The 17,478-nt window shown below is 37.4% G+C and overlaps 1 protein-coding gene across 4 annotated transcripts in view; it reads left to right on the top strand.

Annotated features, from left to right (window-relative positions):
- The window catches only part of OSBPL8 (oxysterol binding protein like 8), a 197,219-nt gene that overhangs the window by 89,126 nt on the left and 90,615 nt on the right, over positions 1 to 17,478 (top strand). For 2 of the 4 annotated variants that reach the window (XM_056114713.1, XM_056114706.1), the window contains exon 3: positions 3,648 to 3,684. The exons of the other annotated variants lie outside the window; for them this stretch is intronic. In XM_056114713.1, coding sequence (XP_055970688.1) covers positions 3,648 to 3,684 — 37 coding nt within the window. The remainder of the gene's footprint in view (positions 1 to 3,647; positions 3,685 to 17,478) is intronic. 4 annotated transcript variants of the gene reach the window in all.

Below are 17,478 nucleotides of genomic sequence, written 5' to 3'. Positions count from 1 at the left end.
ATAAGCAAGACTTCTTTTTGCATAATATAGTAACTGTTGATATCTTAAGGTATATGTCAGTGACCAAAGCAGTTGAAGGTTATATCCCAGTGGAGGGAGACCAGAAGCATATATAAACATACTTGTGTTATATGTCAATTACTGTCTTTGTTATATTCTTGGAATGTTGTGGAAACCTTCTGGTGAAGTCACTTTGAGCAGAATCCTAAAGATACTTTTGTCGCAGAGGAGAAAATCAAGTGTGAAGCTTACAGGTCTTCTAGGCAGGCAACTTCTGATTTGGGTAAAACGGTGACCAGTGACTAGGGGTCTTGTCCATTTCTTCAGGACTGTGGAGGTGCGGGGGCAGTGTCCCAAGAAATTTTGTGGGTTCTCTCCTGCAGTCCTGCCTGATAGAAGGCTGAAGTACCAGTTTGGATAGTATATCCCTTTATTTTGTCTGCCTGGAAGATCAAGAAAGCTCTTACCAATGATACTTTATTAGGGTATATGAAGAATGAGTTCATCAGGCTTGTAATTGGGATGGTTTTCAGGGGCTGGACTTTCAAGAGAGGTTCAAGTGGGCAAACGATTTTGAGGAATTGTCAGTGAATAGAATCTGTTTGAACACCAAGTGAATGGAATCATCAAGGGAAAACATGATGAATGGGGACAATGGATATAGTATACAGCCTTGGGGAGTATCTTAAGGGAGCTGTAGGGAAGGGAGCCAAGAAGAGAGAGTGAATATGAGAGAGGCAACGTAGCTTGGAGATTAAGGGTTTGAGTAAAACATTCTCAGAAGTGACAAATGCTACTGTGACAAATCATTTTGGTTGAGCTGGTTAAAGCACAACTGCTAAACATTAGATGTCCTATTTGATAATCACTTAGAATTACATTTCAATTAGTTGGATATAATTCCTCATAGTAGCCATCTTTCAAGAATTTAATAGCCATGTAGTAGATACCCTGGACATCTGTTTTTATTATTTCTATGATTACAAAAAACTCTTGTAGTAGAACTTTACTATAGACCACTATAATAAGGGGGAAAATACTGGTTTTTAGATTTATTATAGCAATAGAGAAAATGCTGTGAGATTTCTGTGCAGTGTCAAAGAACTGATAGCAGGAGGTTAGAACTAGGGAAGGAGAGTTTATGCTTGAACTTTGGTCATAGAATTGGCAGTTTAAATTGATTTTAGTTCTTGACCAGGGAAGCAGCTAGAAAGTCAGGACAAAATTACAGATCACTGAACAGTTTTTTTTTTCTTTTTGTTTTCCCCCATCACTGTAATTTTATTTTGAATTTTTATTTAATGTATTTATTGTTATCTATTCACTGAAGAGAAATTAAACCTCAAAAGGTGAAATAATTTGTTAATAATGAGCTAGCTTGAATAAATAATAATGGGTATGCTGGAAATATTTTTTTATTTTGTTTTTATTGTTAGTTATTTGGGCCCACACCCTGTGGTGCTTAGGGTTTATTCCTGGCTCTGCACTCAGAGTTCACTTTTGGTCAGTTTAGAGGGATTGAATAGGATGCTAGGGATTGAAACCTGGTCAGCCGTGTGCAAGGCAAATGCCCTACCCACTGTTCTATCACTCTGGCCCAATAAAGATGGTTTTTAGATGATATGAAACATATGTAAAAGTCATCACAGTTTTCTCTGTTGGTTTCCTAACTTTTTCAATGCTAGAATTTTTTTATTGGTATCTTAACAAATTATCCCAAAATTGAATGGTATATAACAAATAAGCGGTGTTACTTTGTACTTTCTACATGTTAGGAATCCAAAAACAATTTTGTTGAGTATCTCTCATTCAAAGTTTCTCATGGTTTGTAATCTACTGGGGAATTGAGCATATTTGGGGTCTTGTATGAAAGTTAGACTCAGTAAATGGGAGTGTGGTTAGAGTCAGGAGACAATTTCCCAGCTCACTTAATAGTTGTTGGCAGACCTTAGTCCTTTGCCTGATGGGTCTCTTTATGAGAACTTCTCTTGCAAGGCAGCTCACTTTCCCCAGAGTTTTCTAGCTAAGAGAGTAAGTGAGATGGAAGGCATAGTTTTTTTTACAGTATGATCTCAGAAGTGAAATCCCATCACTTCAGCTGTAGTATGTCCTTTAGAAGCATTTCAGCAAGTCAATATCAGCCAGAGAAACAGAATTAGTGCCAAGAAATAGGGATCACTGGGGCCATTTTAGAGTACACAAATTCTTTTATCTCTTTACACATGCTTACTAGTTGCAAAAGGTTGAGGACAGATTAGTTCAGTTTTGTTAAAACTATTTTTTATCTATGAAACTGAAATAATTTTATAGAAGGAAAAGTTTAAATGGCAACTTCAAAAGAACAAACATGAGTAGAGCAAATGCTTTTAATGACATCAGAGCATAATGTCGAAACATTGTAAAATAGTGTCATTTTAGAAAGTAACAGGAACAAGAGTAGATTGCATTCTAAGAAGACAACAGAAGTTTGAGGTAAACAGAAGTTTGTTCGCATGTTTACTTGTTTCAGTCATAGCCTATGAAATTTCCCCAATTTCCTTTACAAGGTTTCAACCAGGCTCAGGGATTTGACTGTCAAGCGTCTGCCTGGTAGGTGGGAGGCCCTGTATTTCATCTCTGGCACTGCAAAAAAGAACAAAAAGAAAATGGTTTTTATGTGGTACTAGGGATGGAGCCCAGGGCCTCATACAAGTACATGCAAGGCAAGTACTCTATTGTTGCACTTATATCCCTAGTCCCCTACATATTATATGTAACTTAACTGTCATATATATTATTGCATATAAATAATATAGTTTATACATTACTGTACTACTTAGTTGCAGTGAAGGAGAACTGAGAACTCTGTTCCTGCTAGAGTAAAACATGTCCCTAGGTGACATGTTTTTAACATGTTTCTTATTCATTTCAGAATTGGGTTTCTAACTTCCTAAAGATAAGTAATTCCATATGATAAACTTGATATTTAAGGGCACCTACAAATATTTTATCTAACACTTAAATTTTGTCTTTCTATTTAGTGTTCCTGTTTTTCGGGTTTGGGTTTTTTTTTTTGTTCTTTGTTGATGTCTTTCTTTGTAAAAGCTCTTTGCACAATGCTTGGCATATAATAAGCATGCAGTAAATGTCTTTGTATTTGTAGAAGAAACAGGATGAATCTATGTAGTGTTAAGTGCTTTCATGGCATGCATAACTAATACTTAATTAGTGCATGGGTATTACATATTTTAAAATGCAAACAATTAAATTTTAAGAATAAATAACTTTTGGTTGTCCTTAGCAGCTCCAAATATTTTTTTTTTTACCATTCTTCACCTTTTTCATTAATTATGACTGAAAATAATTATTTGTTTGAGTGATTTTAAAAAAACACAGTGTTTGGATTATTTCATTTTTCTCTTTCCACTTTCATTTTGCAAAATTAAATTTAAAAAGTTCTTGATAATGCCTAAACCAAGATCTTTTTATTATGAAAAAGAAAATTTCTTGTGAATTAAGATTAGGATTGATATGCATGTGCTTTCTACTTATAAACTAATTCTATTTTCCTTGTCCTTTTGTTTTACTGCTGCTTCCATCCTGATGCGTTGTGCTTCTCCCTGGTTTGGATTGTATTTGTTTGCTGCTCAATTACCCTGCATTAAAAGCTTCTTGGTGATAGCAAAGATGTCTTTGGGCCATCAAGTAAGTAGCTACATTTGAATGGCATGTTTGGGGACATGATAATATTTTATGATTTTAATACGTACTTTAAAAGGTATATGGTATGTCTCTTTTAATTATTAAGTCTTCTATTGTTCTTTTGAGGCATTGAAAAACAGAGTAAAGAATATAAGTGACTAAACATTGTCTCTATTTTCTCAGTGGCCGTGTAAGAACTGGTAAAAATGTGTATTTGTAATTTTATTGCCTAAATATGGATTATTAGTCATTTTTAAAAAAATTATAGTTTAGGACTTCTGAAATACTCTTTTTTTCAGTCATTATCAGTCATAAAACAGATACTGAAACTGCACAAGAAATTCACAACCATATGAAGATGAGGATTGCTGTTTATCTTGTTAGAGTTTTTATACAGTAGATTATTTGGTTATGAAAAATGAATTATAGTTTATACTTTGGGTATATTTATTGATAGAGCATGTTTCATGTTAGAGATTCAAATATACCCTTCAAAATTATGTCCCATGGTTGTTTTATTTTGTTTTTTCTTTTCTTTTTTTTTTTTTGTGGGGAGGAGGACCAGATGTGGGAGGTTTGGGGTATAAGGAGATTCCAGACGAATAAAATTGTTACTCAGCATACCTATCATGATTGTCTACTTAGGGAGTTAAGTCATTTCAGTGAATTATGACAGGGCAAGGAAAATTTTGCATTTAAAATCATGGTGGAGCTGGAGACATACAGTGGGTGTGGCACTTGCCTTGCATGCTGCTACCCCCAGTTCAATACCTAGCACTCCATATGGTCCCTAACCATAGTCAGGGTTCACTGAGCACAGGGCTCCTGAGTACTGGGTGTGGCCCCCATGAACCGTCCACCCATCATGGAATTGGTAAGATGAAGGAAACTTAAGAAAGCATCTAAAAAAGGATTAATTTTATGAATGATGAACCAGAAACTAAGAACTTAAAATTCCAGTACTTAATATTGACTGGTAGTTCCCTGTGTCTTTTGGTTTTCAGAAATCAAATTCAGAGTTTTTAAAAAAAAATCAGAAAATATCAATTTGCTTTAAGTCTAACCAAATAGTTTTACTGCATCATAAAACAAAGATTGTAGTTTTATTGAAAAGCTATGTAGAAATTTCACTGATTGTTCCTCAACATACATATCATTATAGTCTCCCTAGAGTTAAGTCATTTCAATGAATTGTGACAGGCAAGCAAAATTTTGCATTTAAAAATTATGGGTGGAGCTGGAGACATGCAGTATTTTTGTATTCCTAAAAACTGTTTCTAAAAATAGTCACCTGCAAGTCAGTTCTGTAGTACCCTTTTTTTTTTTTAATTAAAGTTGGGGATTGGTTTCTACTAATTATAAAATTCTTTGGCTACAGATCAGTTGCTGTTTGACCTTAATACTGTTCATAGTTGAAATGTATTTTATTTTTTCCTAAGGAGCTAAGGAGTGGTTGGAGCGATAGCACAGCAGGTAGGGTGTTAGCCTTGCACTTGGTGGACCCGGGTTTGATTCCTCCGCCCCTCTCAGAGAGCCTGGAAAGCCACAGAGAGTATCCCGCCTGCATGGCACAGCCTGGCAAGCTCCCTATGGCATATTCGATATGCCAAAAATAGTAGCAACAAGTCTCACAATGGAGATGTAACTGGTGTCCGCGCAAGCAAATTGATGAACAATGGGAGGACATTGCTACAGTACTACAGTGCTAAGGAGTGGTTTTCTTTGAAGGGGATGGGTAGGTAGAGCTCAGTAGGCTAAGTGCATGTTTTGTTATGCTGGAGGCCTAGATTGCACCAAAGGTTCCCAGAATATCACTGGGAGCACCTGCCACCCCCGCCCAGCACCATTAGGTGTAGTCCCCCCCCAAAAAGATATTATTTAAAGGGATATGCTAAAATTTCCTGATTTGCAGGAATTGATCTATTATTTAAAGCCATGTTATTAAAACAGAAAATTTTGAAGTAGGAAAAAAATAAATTCTGTCCCCCTGCATTTTTCCCCCCTAAGCCTTCCTTGTGGTACCTTACAAATATTTCCAAGGAGCGATAGCACAGCAGTAGCGCGTTTGCCTTGCACGCAGCCAACATAGCCGACCCGAGTTCGATTCCTCCGCCCCTCTCAGAGAGCCCGGCAAGCTACCGAGAGTATCTTGCCCGCACGGCAGAGCCTGGCAAGCTACCCGTGACGTACTCGATATGCCAGACACAGTAACAACAAGTCTCATGATGGAGATGTTACTGGGCCCGCTCGAGCAAATCGATGAACAACGGGAGGACCGTGACCGTGATGGATTTTAGTTAAGGATATTTTATTTTATGTTAAGGGGCTGGCTCAGATGAACTGATTGGCACTGCTACAGCTTTACAAATAAAATCACATTTTGAATAGCAGTTGAATTGTTTCTATCCAAGGAGCTGGGTTTTTAATGGATGCCTTTCTAATTGGGATAGAATACATTTCCTATTTATTTAAGAAGATAGGGATTAAAATATACATTGTATATATGAGGTGAATTTGTACCGTGTGCTACCAACTCTTAAAAGATTAGGTCTGTGGCATTTTTTGCTGGAGATGTATCTTATAGAATGAAAAGTAACTTCATATAGAAGTACATTATTAGGATTTATACTGCTGAATAGGAAAGCTACAGCAATATGTATCTGCATGCTTGTTTTTATAGTATTTGAGAAAATGTATGAGGATATTTATGTAAAATATTTGTGATTTTAATTAATTATGTAATTTTTGCTTTCACCTAGAAAAAGGAAACTCTAGACTTTAAAGTTTATAAAATTTTCAGATTTTATATTAGTAAATTGAATATATAATGTAAATGTTATTTATATAATATTTTTTTAAGAAGTTGCTGCTAATGTGCCAGAGAGATAGCTCAATGCACTGAGCATGTTCTTTGCATGCAGGAGGGTTTGAATAAGCCTGAATTTAATTCCTGGCTTTCTATGGATCCCCAAGCTTTCTGGGAGCAACCTTGAGCCCTTTAAATGTTGTACAAAAACAAAATAATGTACAGAGAGCTGGTGTATATTTGTTTACAGTTACTTTGTAACCAGTGTGATTCTTTCTACTAAATAAAGCAGTGTGAATAGATATGTCTGTTACAAAGTAGAGCCAGCAGAGGGCACTGCGATGCTATCTTTAATCTGTGAGGCAATTGCTTGTAGCATCAGAATCTATATTAGAATCATGCTGTAATTTATATCTCAGCTATCTAGCTAGTCATTTTTAAAATGTGTTTCTTATGTGTCATTTATCTGTATCGAGAGATACAGATAAAAACAGTCAATGTCTCACTTGAGCTTGAGCCAAATAATATTATATTAGTTTTTATTTATGTGAATATTCTTATGTCTGTATACTTGATAATATTTAAAAATGGAATTAGAGCAAATAAACAGAAAAGTGGAATTTCTTTTTTTATATAAAGTAGTTTACTCTGTGTGTTACTATTTCTCCAAGCCACTCTTACTTTCAGGTTGTCAGGATCATAAACAGTAAAACTGTCAATTAGAGGCTAGAAAAAGGGTTAAAAGAACTGCATTTATATTTCTTAGACCATTTCCCATTTTATGTTATGTATGATATAAATGCCCGTGTCTTATAGAAAAAGCACAGATAAGTATTTTAATTCTGTTAGTTGTATTTTAATAATGTACTTTAAATTAATCTTAAATATACAGTTTGGTGGACTATAAAATACTTATAGTATATGTGAAAAAAAATATAATGATGTGAGTATACATTCATACCTTTATTATACCACTTAATTTTTTGTTTGCTTTTTGTTTTATTTTGTTTTTAACTAAACCACTATGAGATACATAGGTACAAAGTTGTTCATGATTGGGTTTTGATCATACAGTGTTCCACCACCAATATCCCCAGTTTCGCTCCTTCTATTCGCCCTCTCCAGTCTGTCTTTATGGCAGGAACTCTCTCTCTCTCTCTCTCTCTCTCTCTCTCTCTCTCTCTCTCTCTCTCTGTCTCATCTGTCTGTCCCTCCTTCCTTTTGGGCCTTATGTTTTGCAGTACAGATACTGAGAGATTATCATGTAGATCCCTTTCAGCATTCAGTTCTTCTTCAGATATCACTCAGCTTTAGAATATGAATCTTAGAAATGCCTCATGACCTGGAAAGATATAAGCAGGCACTTATTTTTGCATGCACCAGAACCTCCAACCGCCCCTTGATGCACATACACTTCCCTGATCACAGTCAGGAGAGAGTCATGAACACTGCCAGCTGTGACCCAAAATCCAGAAAACAATAACAACAACAAAAACAATAAAGAAACACCTCAGGTCTATTTATGTATGGGCTTCTCTCTTCCATGCCAAGATTATCTCCCAGAGATGATGACTAATTTGTATTTTTGCGTATCATTCTTTGCTTTTATAAAATTTTTTTGGTTAATTTGAAATTATGTGTGCATTCTTCAATTTTTCCTAGTTCTCAGTTTCATAAGAATGTTATACTCTAAAACATCTCTAGACCTTGTATTTGTTGTTAATACTATATTCAAGATTCAGCCATGTTATTTTGTGGCAGTTATATTATTGTTAATCAGTGCTATACCTATATATCACAGCACATTAATGTTTTATTTTCATTCGATGTATAAACTGTATTGGTTTTTGCTGTTATCAACAGTGTTGCTATAAGCATTCTTTTTTTTTCTTTTGGTTTTGGGGCCATATCTGTTGTACTCCTGATTCTGCACTCAAGGGAGCACTCCTTGCAGTGCTCAGGGGACCATATGGGGTGTCAGGAGTTAATCCTAGGTTGGTTATGCATAAGTTCATGCCTTATTATACTGTCGCTCTGGCCCCTGCTATGTCTCTAATAAGATATGAGTCCTGAATTGCTTCTTGACATATATGAGAACTTTAATAGGTGTAAGTGGAAGAGTCGAATTACTGGGCCCATAGAATATGAGTAAATTCAAAGTGTTATATTTTAAAGGGACTTCCCAAACAATGCTCAGATGGTCTGAGGGTCACCCCCAGTAACAGTCAGCCAGTTCTGTTGATGCAACACTGCTTGAATGCCATTGTGTGGGGGACCACATGTGGTACTCAGGGGACCATGCAGTGCTAGATTAAATTTGAGTCCTTCTGCACTCAAGGCAGATGCCTATGATCACTCAACTCTCTACCTGTCCTAAAATTTTATTTTAGGGCCCACACCTGGTGGAGCTCAGGGTCTCCAACCAAATCAGTTCTTCAGACTTGGTCTGCAATGCAGAGGATCAAACTCAGGCTCCTACATGGAAAGTATGTGCCCAGCCAGCTGAGCTGTGGTCTCTGAAATTCAATTTTAGTAGGGAGTGTATAATTGTTTCCAAATTGCTTTTCGAGGACTTACCCACTGTACTATTTCTTCAGCCTTGTGCTCTCATTTTTGTAATTACGTTTTGATCTCTCTAACTTACAGGGATTTTTTTAAATTTAGATTTTTATTAGTGAAACACCATGAGGTACAGCTGTAGACTTACAAACTTTTGTGCTTGGGTTTCAGTTATACAATGATCAAATACCCATCCCTCCACTTATAGGGATTTTTAAAAAGTATTTTCTGTATGTAAGCTCTTTGTTAATTATATGTTACAGATATCCATTCCTGTGTTGTGTTTCTAATTTTGGTAGTTTTTATTAAATATGATTTATTGATTTCAGTGTGTAGCTCTTAAAAACTTTTTTTTGTTTGTTTTTTGCTAGTACTTTGTTGGTGTCTTTTGGAAGGAATTACTCCCCACCCCAACTGTATAAAGATATTTTCATATTTTTCTAAGAATTCTCAAGCTTTGATCCTTACATTTTTGTCTCTAATTTATATAAAACTATTCTATATTTGGTATGAGGACAGGATCTGTTTTTATGGATAAACACTTGTCCTAGCTTCATTAATCAAATAATTGTTCCTTTTCTCTTTTGTCTGTCTAGGCTCTATATATGAATGAGTTTGTTTCTAAAAGCTCTCCATTTCCATTTTAAAGTCAATTTGTCTCTCACTACTTTAGTACCAGCACTGTAGCACTGTAGCACTGTCCTCCCATTGTTCATCGATTTGCTCAAGTGGGCCCAGTAACGTCTTCATTGTGAGATTTGTTGTTACTGTGTTTGGCATATCAAATATGTCATGGGTAGCTAGCGGGCACCCCTGGTGGTGTAGGAACCAGGGCCACTCATTGTGATTCTTGGCCAGCAGTATGGGACTGACAGTTCTGTGCTTGGCCCAGTGGTGTGGTGTTACTAATTGGCCATGTTTGGGGTCTGTGGGTTACACCTGGAGGTTCTGGGAACTGGATTGAACTCAGTCTCCCACACATGAGACATGTGCTTTGCTGCTTGAGTGATTACCATTGAGTCCTCCTTATTCCCCACCTTTTTTTCTTTCAAGTGTTAGGGATTGAACCAGTGACCCCTTATAGCCAAGGCAAGTGCTCTACTGCTAAGCTACATCTCCAGACCCTAACTTTTTAAAAAATTTTAGCATTAATTCTTAGGGATTAAATGGATCTTGGATTTAGTAATTAAAAGAACCACCATATGTTGGGAGGATCCTCCCAGGATGGGAGATGCATCCTGAAAGTAGACTCTAGACTGAACATGATTTCCACTCAATGCCTCTTTTGCAAACCACAGCACCCAAAAGGAGAGAGAGAACAAAAGGGAATGACCTGCCACAGAGGCAGGGTGGGGTGAGGGGGAAGGGAGGTGAGAGGGTTACTGGGATCAGAGGTGGTGGAAAATGGGCACTGGTGGAGAGATGGGTACTCGAACATTGTATAATTGAAACCCAAGCACAAAAATTTTTAAGTCTACAACTGTACCTCATGGTGTTTCACTAACAAAAATTTAAAAAACTTTTATAAAAATATAGAATTATCAATTGATTCAGCTAGTAAAATTCTTTTGAATATACTAGCAGCTGTTCCAGGATTTGAAGATATATTGGGAAAATAAGGCAGGCCAAGTTACATTCTCTTAGAAATTTATAGTCTATTGAAGAAGGCAGGCATCCAAATAAGTGACATAATGTTAGCCAATGATAAGATCTATAATTAAAAATCATGTGGTGTAGAGTGATAAAGTATAACTCTGGAGTAGTGAGCCTTAACTGGAAAAAAAAAAAGTTGTGCTATATTTAACTTAAGAACTTCGGCTGGAGATGTGCTGGAGCACGTGCCTTGCATGTGAACTAGCATTGGGCTGTCCTGGACACTGCCTGCACAGCTCAGGGTGCTGCCCTTTTGCACTCCCCAGCCAGCCCTTCAGGCCCTGATCTGCTTTCAGGCCTCCTCCTCCCCACATCCCACATTGCCAGGTCTAACCCCAGAACAACAGCCTCCAAACATATTGGTGCAGGTGCAGCAGAAGCAGCAGCAGTGGGTCTCTGTTTGAGACTCCTCGATCATATGAATAATAAAGATGCTCATATTCAGAGTTGAAATGTAGAAAAGTTTATTGGAAAGTGGAAGAGAAAAGGAAAGGTGCTCCACAAGTTGGGGGGGGGGGGCACTTAATAAAGGACTAAGTTAACTGTGACTCTTTTTGTGAGGTTTTTATAGAAAAACCAGGTCTTTGTGTGACAGAGAATCTATATAGCGAATCTACATAGTGGTTGGGCTAGTTTGTCTTTTTGGTCACCTGCCTTGGGTATTATTCATTATCTTAGTCTTGTCACTTTTACTTCTGGGACAGAAGAATATGATTCTTGGGAACTCCAGGAATGTTAAAGATAGGGCCTTGGGGATGAGGTGTGGTTGGTCCGTGAGGAGAAATGGAACTGCTGGCGAGGGAAAACTGTGGACTCCCCTCTTGTGGCAAGGGGAAATTGAGACTTCCTCTTTCAATATTTACCAAAAAACACCTGGAGATGACATTTGCACACAGCATCTGAGAAGAGTAGTCATTAAAGTGAAGTTGGGAATGCTGATAGTATTGCAGATAAATGGAACAAGTTAAAAGCCCAAAGACTGGGACACCTGGCATGTAGTTGTTGTTTTTTTGTTTGTTTTGTTTTGATTTGATTTTTTGGTGATAGCCACTTAACATAGATTCTCATATATGTAAAGCTAGTACAAAGATTGTTCATGCTTCTGTATAGAGAATAAACTCTACAAAGGCAAGGAGCAAGATAAATCTATTTGTAGATGATATGATAATATATGTAGAAGATACTAACGGTGAAAAAAAAAGACTTCTAGAAGCAGTACAGCAAAGTAGTAGACTATAAAAACAAATATACAGAAATTTGTTGGATTCCTATATGCAAATAGTGAACTAGAAGAGGAAGAGATTAAAGAAATTACCCCATTTAAAATAGAGTTTCAAAAAAGTCAAGTGGTTAGGAATCAACTTAACAAAAGAGACAGGACCTTGATCTGAGGAACTAAAAATCACTTAAGAAAGGAATAGAAAAGAACCCAGGAAATGGAAAAATATTCCTGGATTGAAAGAATCATCGTTGTCAGAATTATCATATCACCTTGAATACTATGTAGATTCAATGCAATTCCCATCAAAATCCCAATGACATTCTTTAAATCACTTAGCGTAATCACTGATAAAATTTGTATGGAGCCGTGAAACACCCAGAATAGCCAAAATATTTTGAGAAATAAGAATTGGGTGCTGTTGAAACTGTACTTTAAAGTTATATTAATCAAACAGCATAATACTGGAATAAGAATAAACTCTTGGGTTAGAATTGAGTACCTAATGATCACTGTTATTTTCCTCCCGTTGTTCATCGATTTGCTCGAGAGGGCCCAGTAACGTCTCCATTGTGAGACTTGTTACTGTGTTTGGAATATCAAATACACCACGGGGAGCTTGCCAGGCTTTACCATGTGGGCGAGATACTCTCCGTAGCTTGCCAGGCTCTCCAAGAGGGGCGGAGGAATCGAACTCGGGTGGGTCATGTTGTCTGCTTGCAAGGCAAACGCCCTACCCGCTGTGCTATCGCTCCAGTCCACCTAATGATAAATCCTCAAATATTTGGTTACAACTAATTTATAACAAAGGAGTCAGATGTATGAAGTAAAGATAGCCTCTTCAACAAATGGTGTTAGGAAAACTGGAAAGCTACATGCAAAAAAATAACAAGTGGTACTACATGGAAAGTATCATGTTAAGCGAAATGAGTCAGAAAGAGCGGGATAGACACAGAAAGATTGCATTCATCTGGGGAACATAAAGCAACAAAAAGGGAGAGTAACACCCAGGAATGGCTGAGATTAGTACCAGGAATTTTGCTCCATGAATGGAAGGCCAGCCACAGGCTCTAGGTGAAAAGGAAGCTTAGATAGAGAAGAGAGTACCAAATGAAGGGTGTTGTGAGGGTCCTCCCAGGGTGGGAGAAGCATGCTAAAAGTAGTCGATAGACCAAACATGATTGCCACTCAAAGCCTCTCTTGCAAAACACAGTACCCAAAAGAAGAGAGAGAACAAGGGGGAATACCCTGCCACAGAGGCAGGATGGGACGGGGTGGGGGGGGTGGATGCTGGGACCCATGGGGATGGATGACGGGCACTGGTGGAGGGATGGGCACTTGATCATTGTATAACTGAAACCCAAGCACAAAATTTGCAAGCCTATAACTGTACCTCATGGTTTTTCACTAATAAAAAAAGAAAAAAAAATAATATGGGTCTAGACCTGTCATCTTACATAGAAGTCCATTCAAAGTAGATCAGAATCCTAGAGATTAGACCAGATTTCAAGCACTTGTTAGAAAAATATAAGCAAAATGTTCTAAGATTTGTCAAAATACCTCAAAGGTGTTTTCGATAATTATATTCCATTGGTAAAGACTACAGAAAAAAAAATAATAAATGGGACCACTGCAAATAAAAATAATTCTACATAGCAAAAGATGTGAATTAAAATTGAAATATATCCTACTGATTGAGAGAAAATATTTACACACAATACATCAGGCAAAGGGGTAATATCCATGGTATACACAGCAATTACAAAGATCAACATTAATAAATTCAATAATCACATAAAAATTGGGAGAAAAAAATGAAAAGATTTTTTTTTTTGAAGACAAAAAAACCCCCATATTTATCATCACTTATTATCAGAAAATCAATAAGAAGATGATGATGAGATGCCCCGTGACATCAGTAAAAAGTCATATACCAGAAAGGATAGGAACGGCCTGTGCTGGCAGGGATATAGTAAAAAAGGAACTCTCATATACTGTTGATGGTGATGAATGTTGTCTCATTTAGCCTTTAATGGAAAACATTATGGAGATTCATCTGAAAACTAAGAATAGAGTTTCCATATGATTCAGTGGTCCCACTGCTTGGTATCTCCCCAAAAGTTGCAAAAATATTTTACGTGAAAAGTTGGGGTGGTGGGTGGAGGGTAATGGGAGGAGACCTTGGGACATTGGTGCCGGGAAGTGTACACTGTTGGAGGAACGGGTGTTGGAATACAGTATGACTGAAAAATCCAATGATGAATAGCTTTGTAAGGGTCTGTCTCACAGTGATTCAGTAAAAAATGTTAAAAAAAAAAGAAAAGATACATGCACACCTATGTTCATTGCAGCACTTAATACATTAGCCAGGTTATGAAAATGTTCCAAAACGAAAGAATGGTTAATAAAGAAGGATAATGAAGCTGTGGCATTTATGCCAGATGTTCTTACTGCGAATGGTTTAGAATGGTATATAGAATAACTTGCCTAGGGAATAGTAGCCAAGTTGGCCAAAATACTAAGAATAGAGCTGCCATATGATTACAAAATATAAATGGGTCTAGATTACAAAATATAAATGTCAACAACAAAGAGATAGAGACGTAAGCAAGAAGGGAGATCTGGAAGTAACTTAGGGGTTTCAGGAGTTAGGGGACCTTGAACTCCTCTGTGGTATAGAAGTGAACTATGTGTGATACACACACACACACACACACACACACAAACACACACACACTACTAGAGCCAACACTCCTGTGAACACAGTATTAAACTACAATAATTGAACTTAAAAAAGTTTATCTGTCAAGGAGTCAGATTGGAGGGATGGGGGCAATGAGGTGTTGGGATTGTAGGTGGGAACATTGTATGCCTAAAATCCCTCATAAACAACCCTTGTAAACAACTATGTAAATCACGATGTCTAAAAAACATACAGACATACAAAGAATACATTTTGGTTAAACTAAAGGCTAAATCTAGAATGAAGTCATTAATGAATGAAGATTCACTAATTTTCATAGAATGAAGATTAAAAAGTTTTTGTAGACTGGAGCATTTTTTGTTTCTATGGACTGTGGAGATCCAAAAATGAATATGGGCAAACTAGACACTGCACTTCCCTTGCCCTATTCTGTCATTTATTTCCTCTTCCACTCTGAAATTGGGTATAGTTCTCCTCTATTAATTACTTGCCCAAAGGAGTGTTTCAAGTGTTTGGACGGTGTTTCAAGTGAAGTGAATCTCTTTGTTGGGGCAAAGAGATTTTTGAGATCACACATTGGAGTCAAATAATCCTGACCTGAATCTTACCTTTATTGGTTTGTTTTTGGCAAAGCAATCTCCAAAACTCAAACTGGCCTCTCTGAAATAGCTGTAGGGTTAAAAATTTCCATGAAATTTAAAAATAACAGTTTGGACGGCTACATGCAAAAAAGTGGGCTCAGATCTCTGCCTAACGCCATGCACAAAAGTAAGATCGAAATGGATTTATGACCTCAACATCAGACCGGAATCCATAATGTTTATTGAAGACAAAGTTGGCAAAACTCTCCATGATATTGAAGCTAATGGTGTCTTCAAAGATGCCACGCTACTGGCTGAGCAAGTGAAAACAGAGATAGACAAATGGGACTATCTTAAACTAAGAAGCTTCTGCACCTCAAAAGAAACAGTGACCAAAATACAAAGACAGCCTACAGAATGGGAAAGAATATTCACCAAATACACATCCGACAAGGGGTTGATATCAAGGATATACAAGGTACTGGTTAAACTACACAAGAAGAAATCACCCAACCCCATCAAAAAATGGGGCGAGGAAATGAACAGAAACTTTCGCAAAGAAGAAATCTGAATGGCAAAAAGGCACATGAGAAAATGCTCCACATCATTAATCATCAGGGAGATGCAGATCAAAACAACAATGAGATATCATTTCACACCACAGAGACTGGCCCACATCCACAAGAACAAAAGCAACAGGTGCTGGCGCAGATGTGGCAAGAAAGGGACCCTCCTTCACTGCTGCTGGGAATGCCGCTGGTCCAACCCTCTTGGAAAACAGTATGGGCGATTCTCAAAAAATTAGAATTTGATCTCCCATTTGACCCAGCTATAGCACTCCTGGGAATATATCCCAGAGAGGCAAAAAGGTAGTCGAAGTGACATCTGCAATTGTTTGTTCATTGCAACACTTTACAATAGCCAGAATCTGGAAAAAACCTGAGTGCCCAAGAACAGATGACTGGTTAAAGAAACTTTGGTACATTTACACAATGGAGTACTATGTAGCTGTTAGAAAAGATGAAGTTATGAAATTTACATACAAGTGGTACTACATGGAAAGTATCATGTTAAGCAAAATGAGTCAGAAAGAGCGGGATAGACACAGAAAGATTGCATTCATCTGGGGAACATAAAGCAACAAAATGGGAGACTAACACCCAGGAATGGCTGAGATTAGTACCAGGAATTTTGCTCCATGACTTGAAGGCCAGCCACATGTGCTAGGTGAAAAGGAAGCTCAGATAGAGAAGAGAGCACCAAATAAAGGGTGTTGTGAAGACCCTCCCAGGGTGGGAGAGACATGCTAAAAGTAGTCTATAGACCAAACATGATTGCCACTCAATGCCTCTCTTGCAAAACACAGTACCCAAAAGAAGAGAGAGAGAACAAGGGGGAATGCCCTGCCACAGACGGGGGGGCTGGGGGGTGGGAGGGATGCTGGGACCCGTGGTGGGGGAGGATGGGCACTGGTGGAGGGATGGGTACTTGATCATTGTATAACTGAAACCCAAGCACAAAAATTTGTAAGTCTATAAAAAAAAATAAAGGGAAAATAAAATAAAATAAAAATAACAGTTTGAGGAAGAGTAAAATATTTTATTTCGATACTAATTTGTATGTTTTCTGATTATATGTGTATTGACCATTTGCATTTCTTATCTGAAATGCCTTATCTTTTGTTTATTGTTAGCAGCTATAAGAGTTAATAGCACAATGAAAGATCTGCAGCAAACCTTGCAATACCTTTTGTTAATGACTATACAGGGCCAAAAATGTAGCTCTGCAGGCTGTGCTCAAGCTGTGCATGCAGTACACTTGAGTTCAGCTCCCAGCCCTGCATGGTTTCCTGGACACAGAGCCAGAGTAGCCCCTGAGCATTACCATGTGTAACCCCAAAATCAAAACCAGAATTAAACAACCCCCTCCTCCCCCCAAAAATAGTATAAGCCCATAAGCAAAGTCAAGAAAATATTTGAAATAAATCAGAGGGACAAGGACAAATACCAGATGATCTCATTCATATATAACATAGAGAGAGACAAAACAAGGAACTGTTAGCCCCAGATTATAAAACTCAAACTGCCAAACAGTGGGGGAGAAAAATTCTAAAATGAAGACTAGAAGTAGCATAAGGACATTTGTGGAGGGTATTGGGCCCTTTGGTGGTGTTGGGTATAGTACTTTGTACATTAATACAATAAACATTAAAAAGTATTAATCATGTTACCTAAATGACAAAAATAATTTCAAAAGAAGCAGTGAATGTGTGTTT

This window comes from Sorex fumeus, unplaced genomic scaffold (assembly GCF_029834395.1).
Source record: "Sorex fumeus unplaced genomic scaffold, SorFum_2.1 ptg000003l, whole genome shotgun sequence".
In the NCBI taxonomy this organism is placed as follows: Eukaryota; Metazoa; Chordata; class Mammalia; order Eulipotyphla; family Soricidae; genus Sorex; species Sorex fumeus.
Note: the sequence above shows the minus strand (reverse complement) of the source record. Positions and strands in the feature narration are given on the sequence as shown.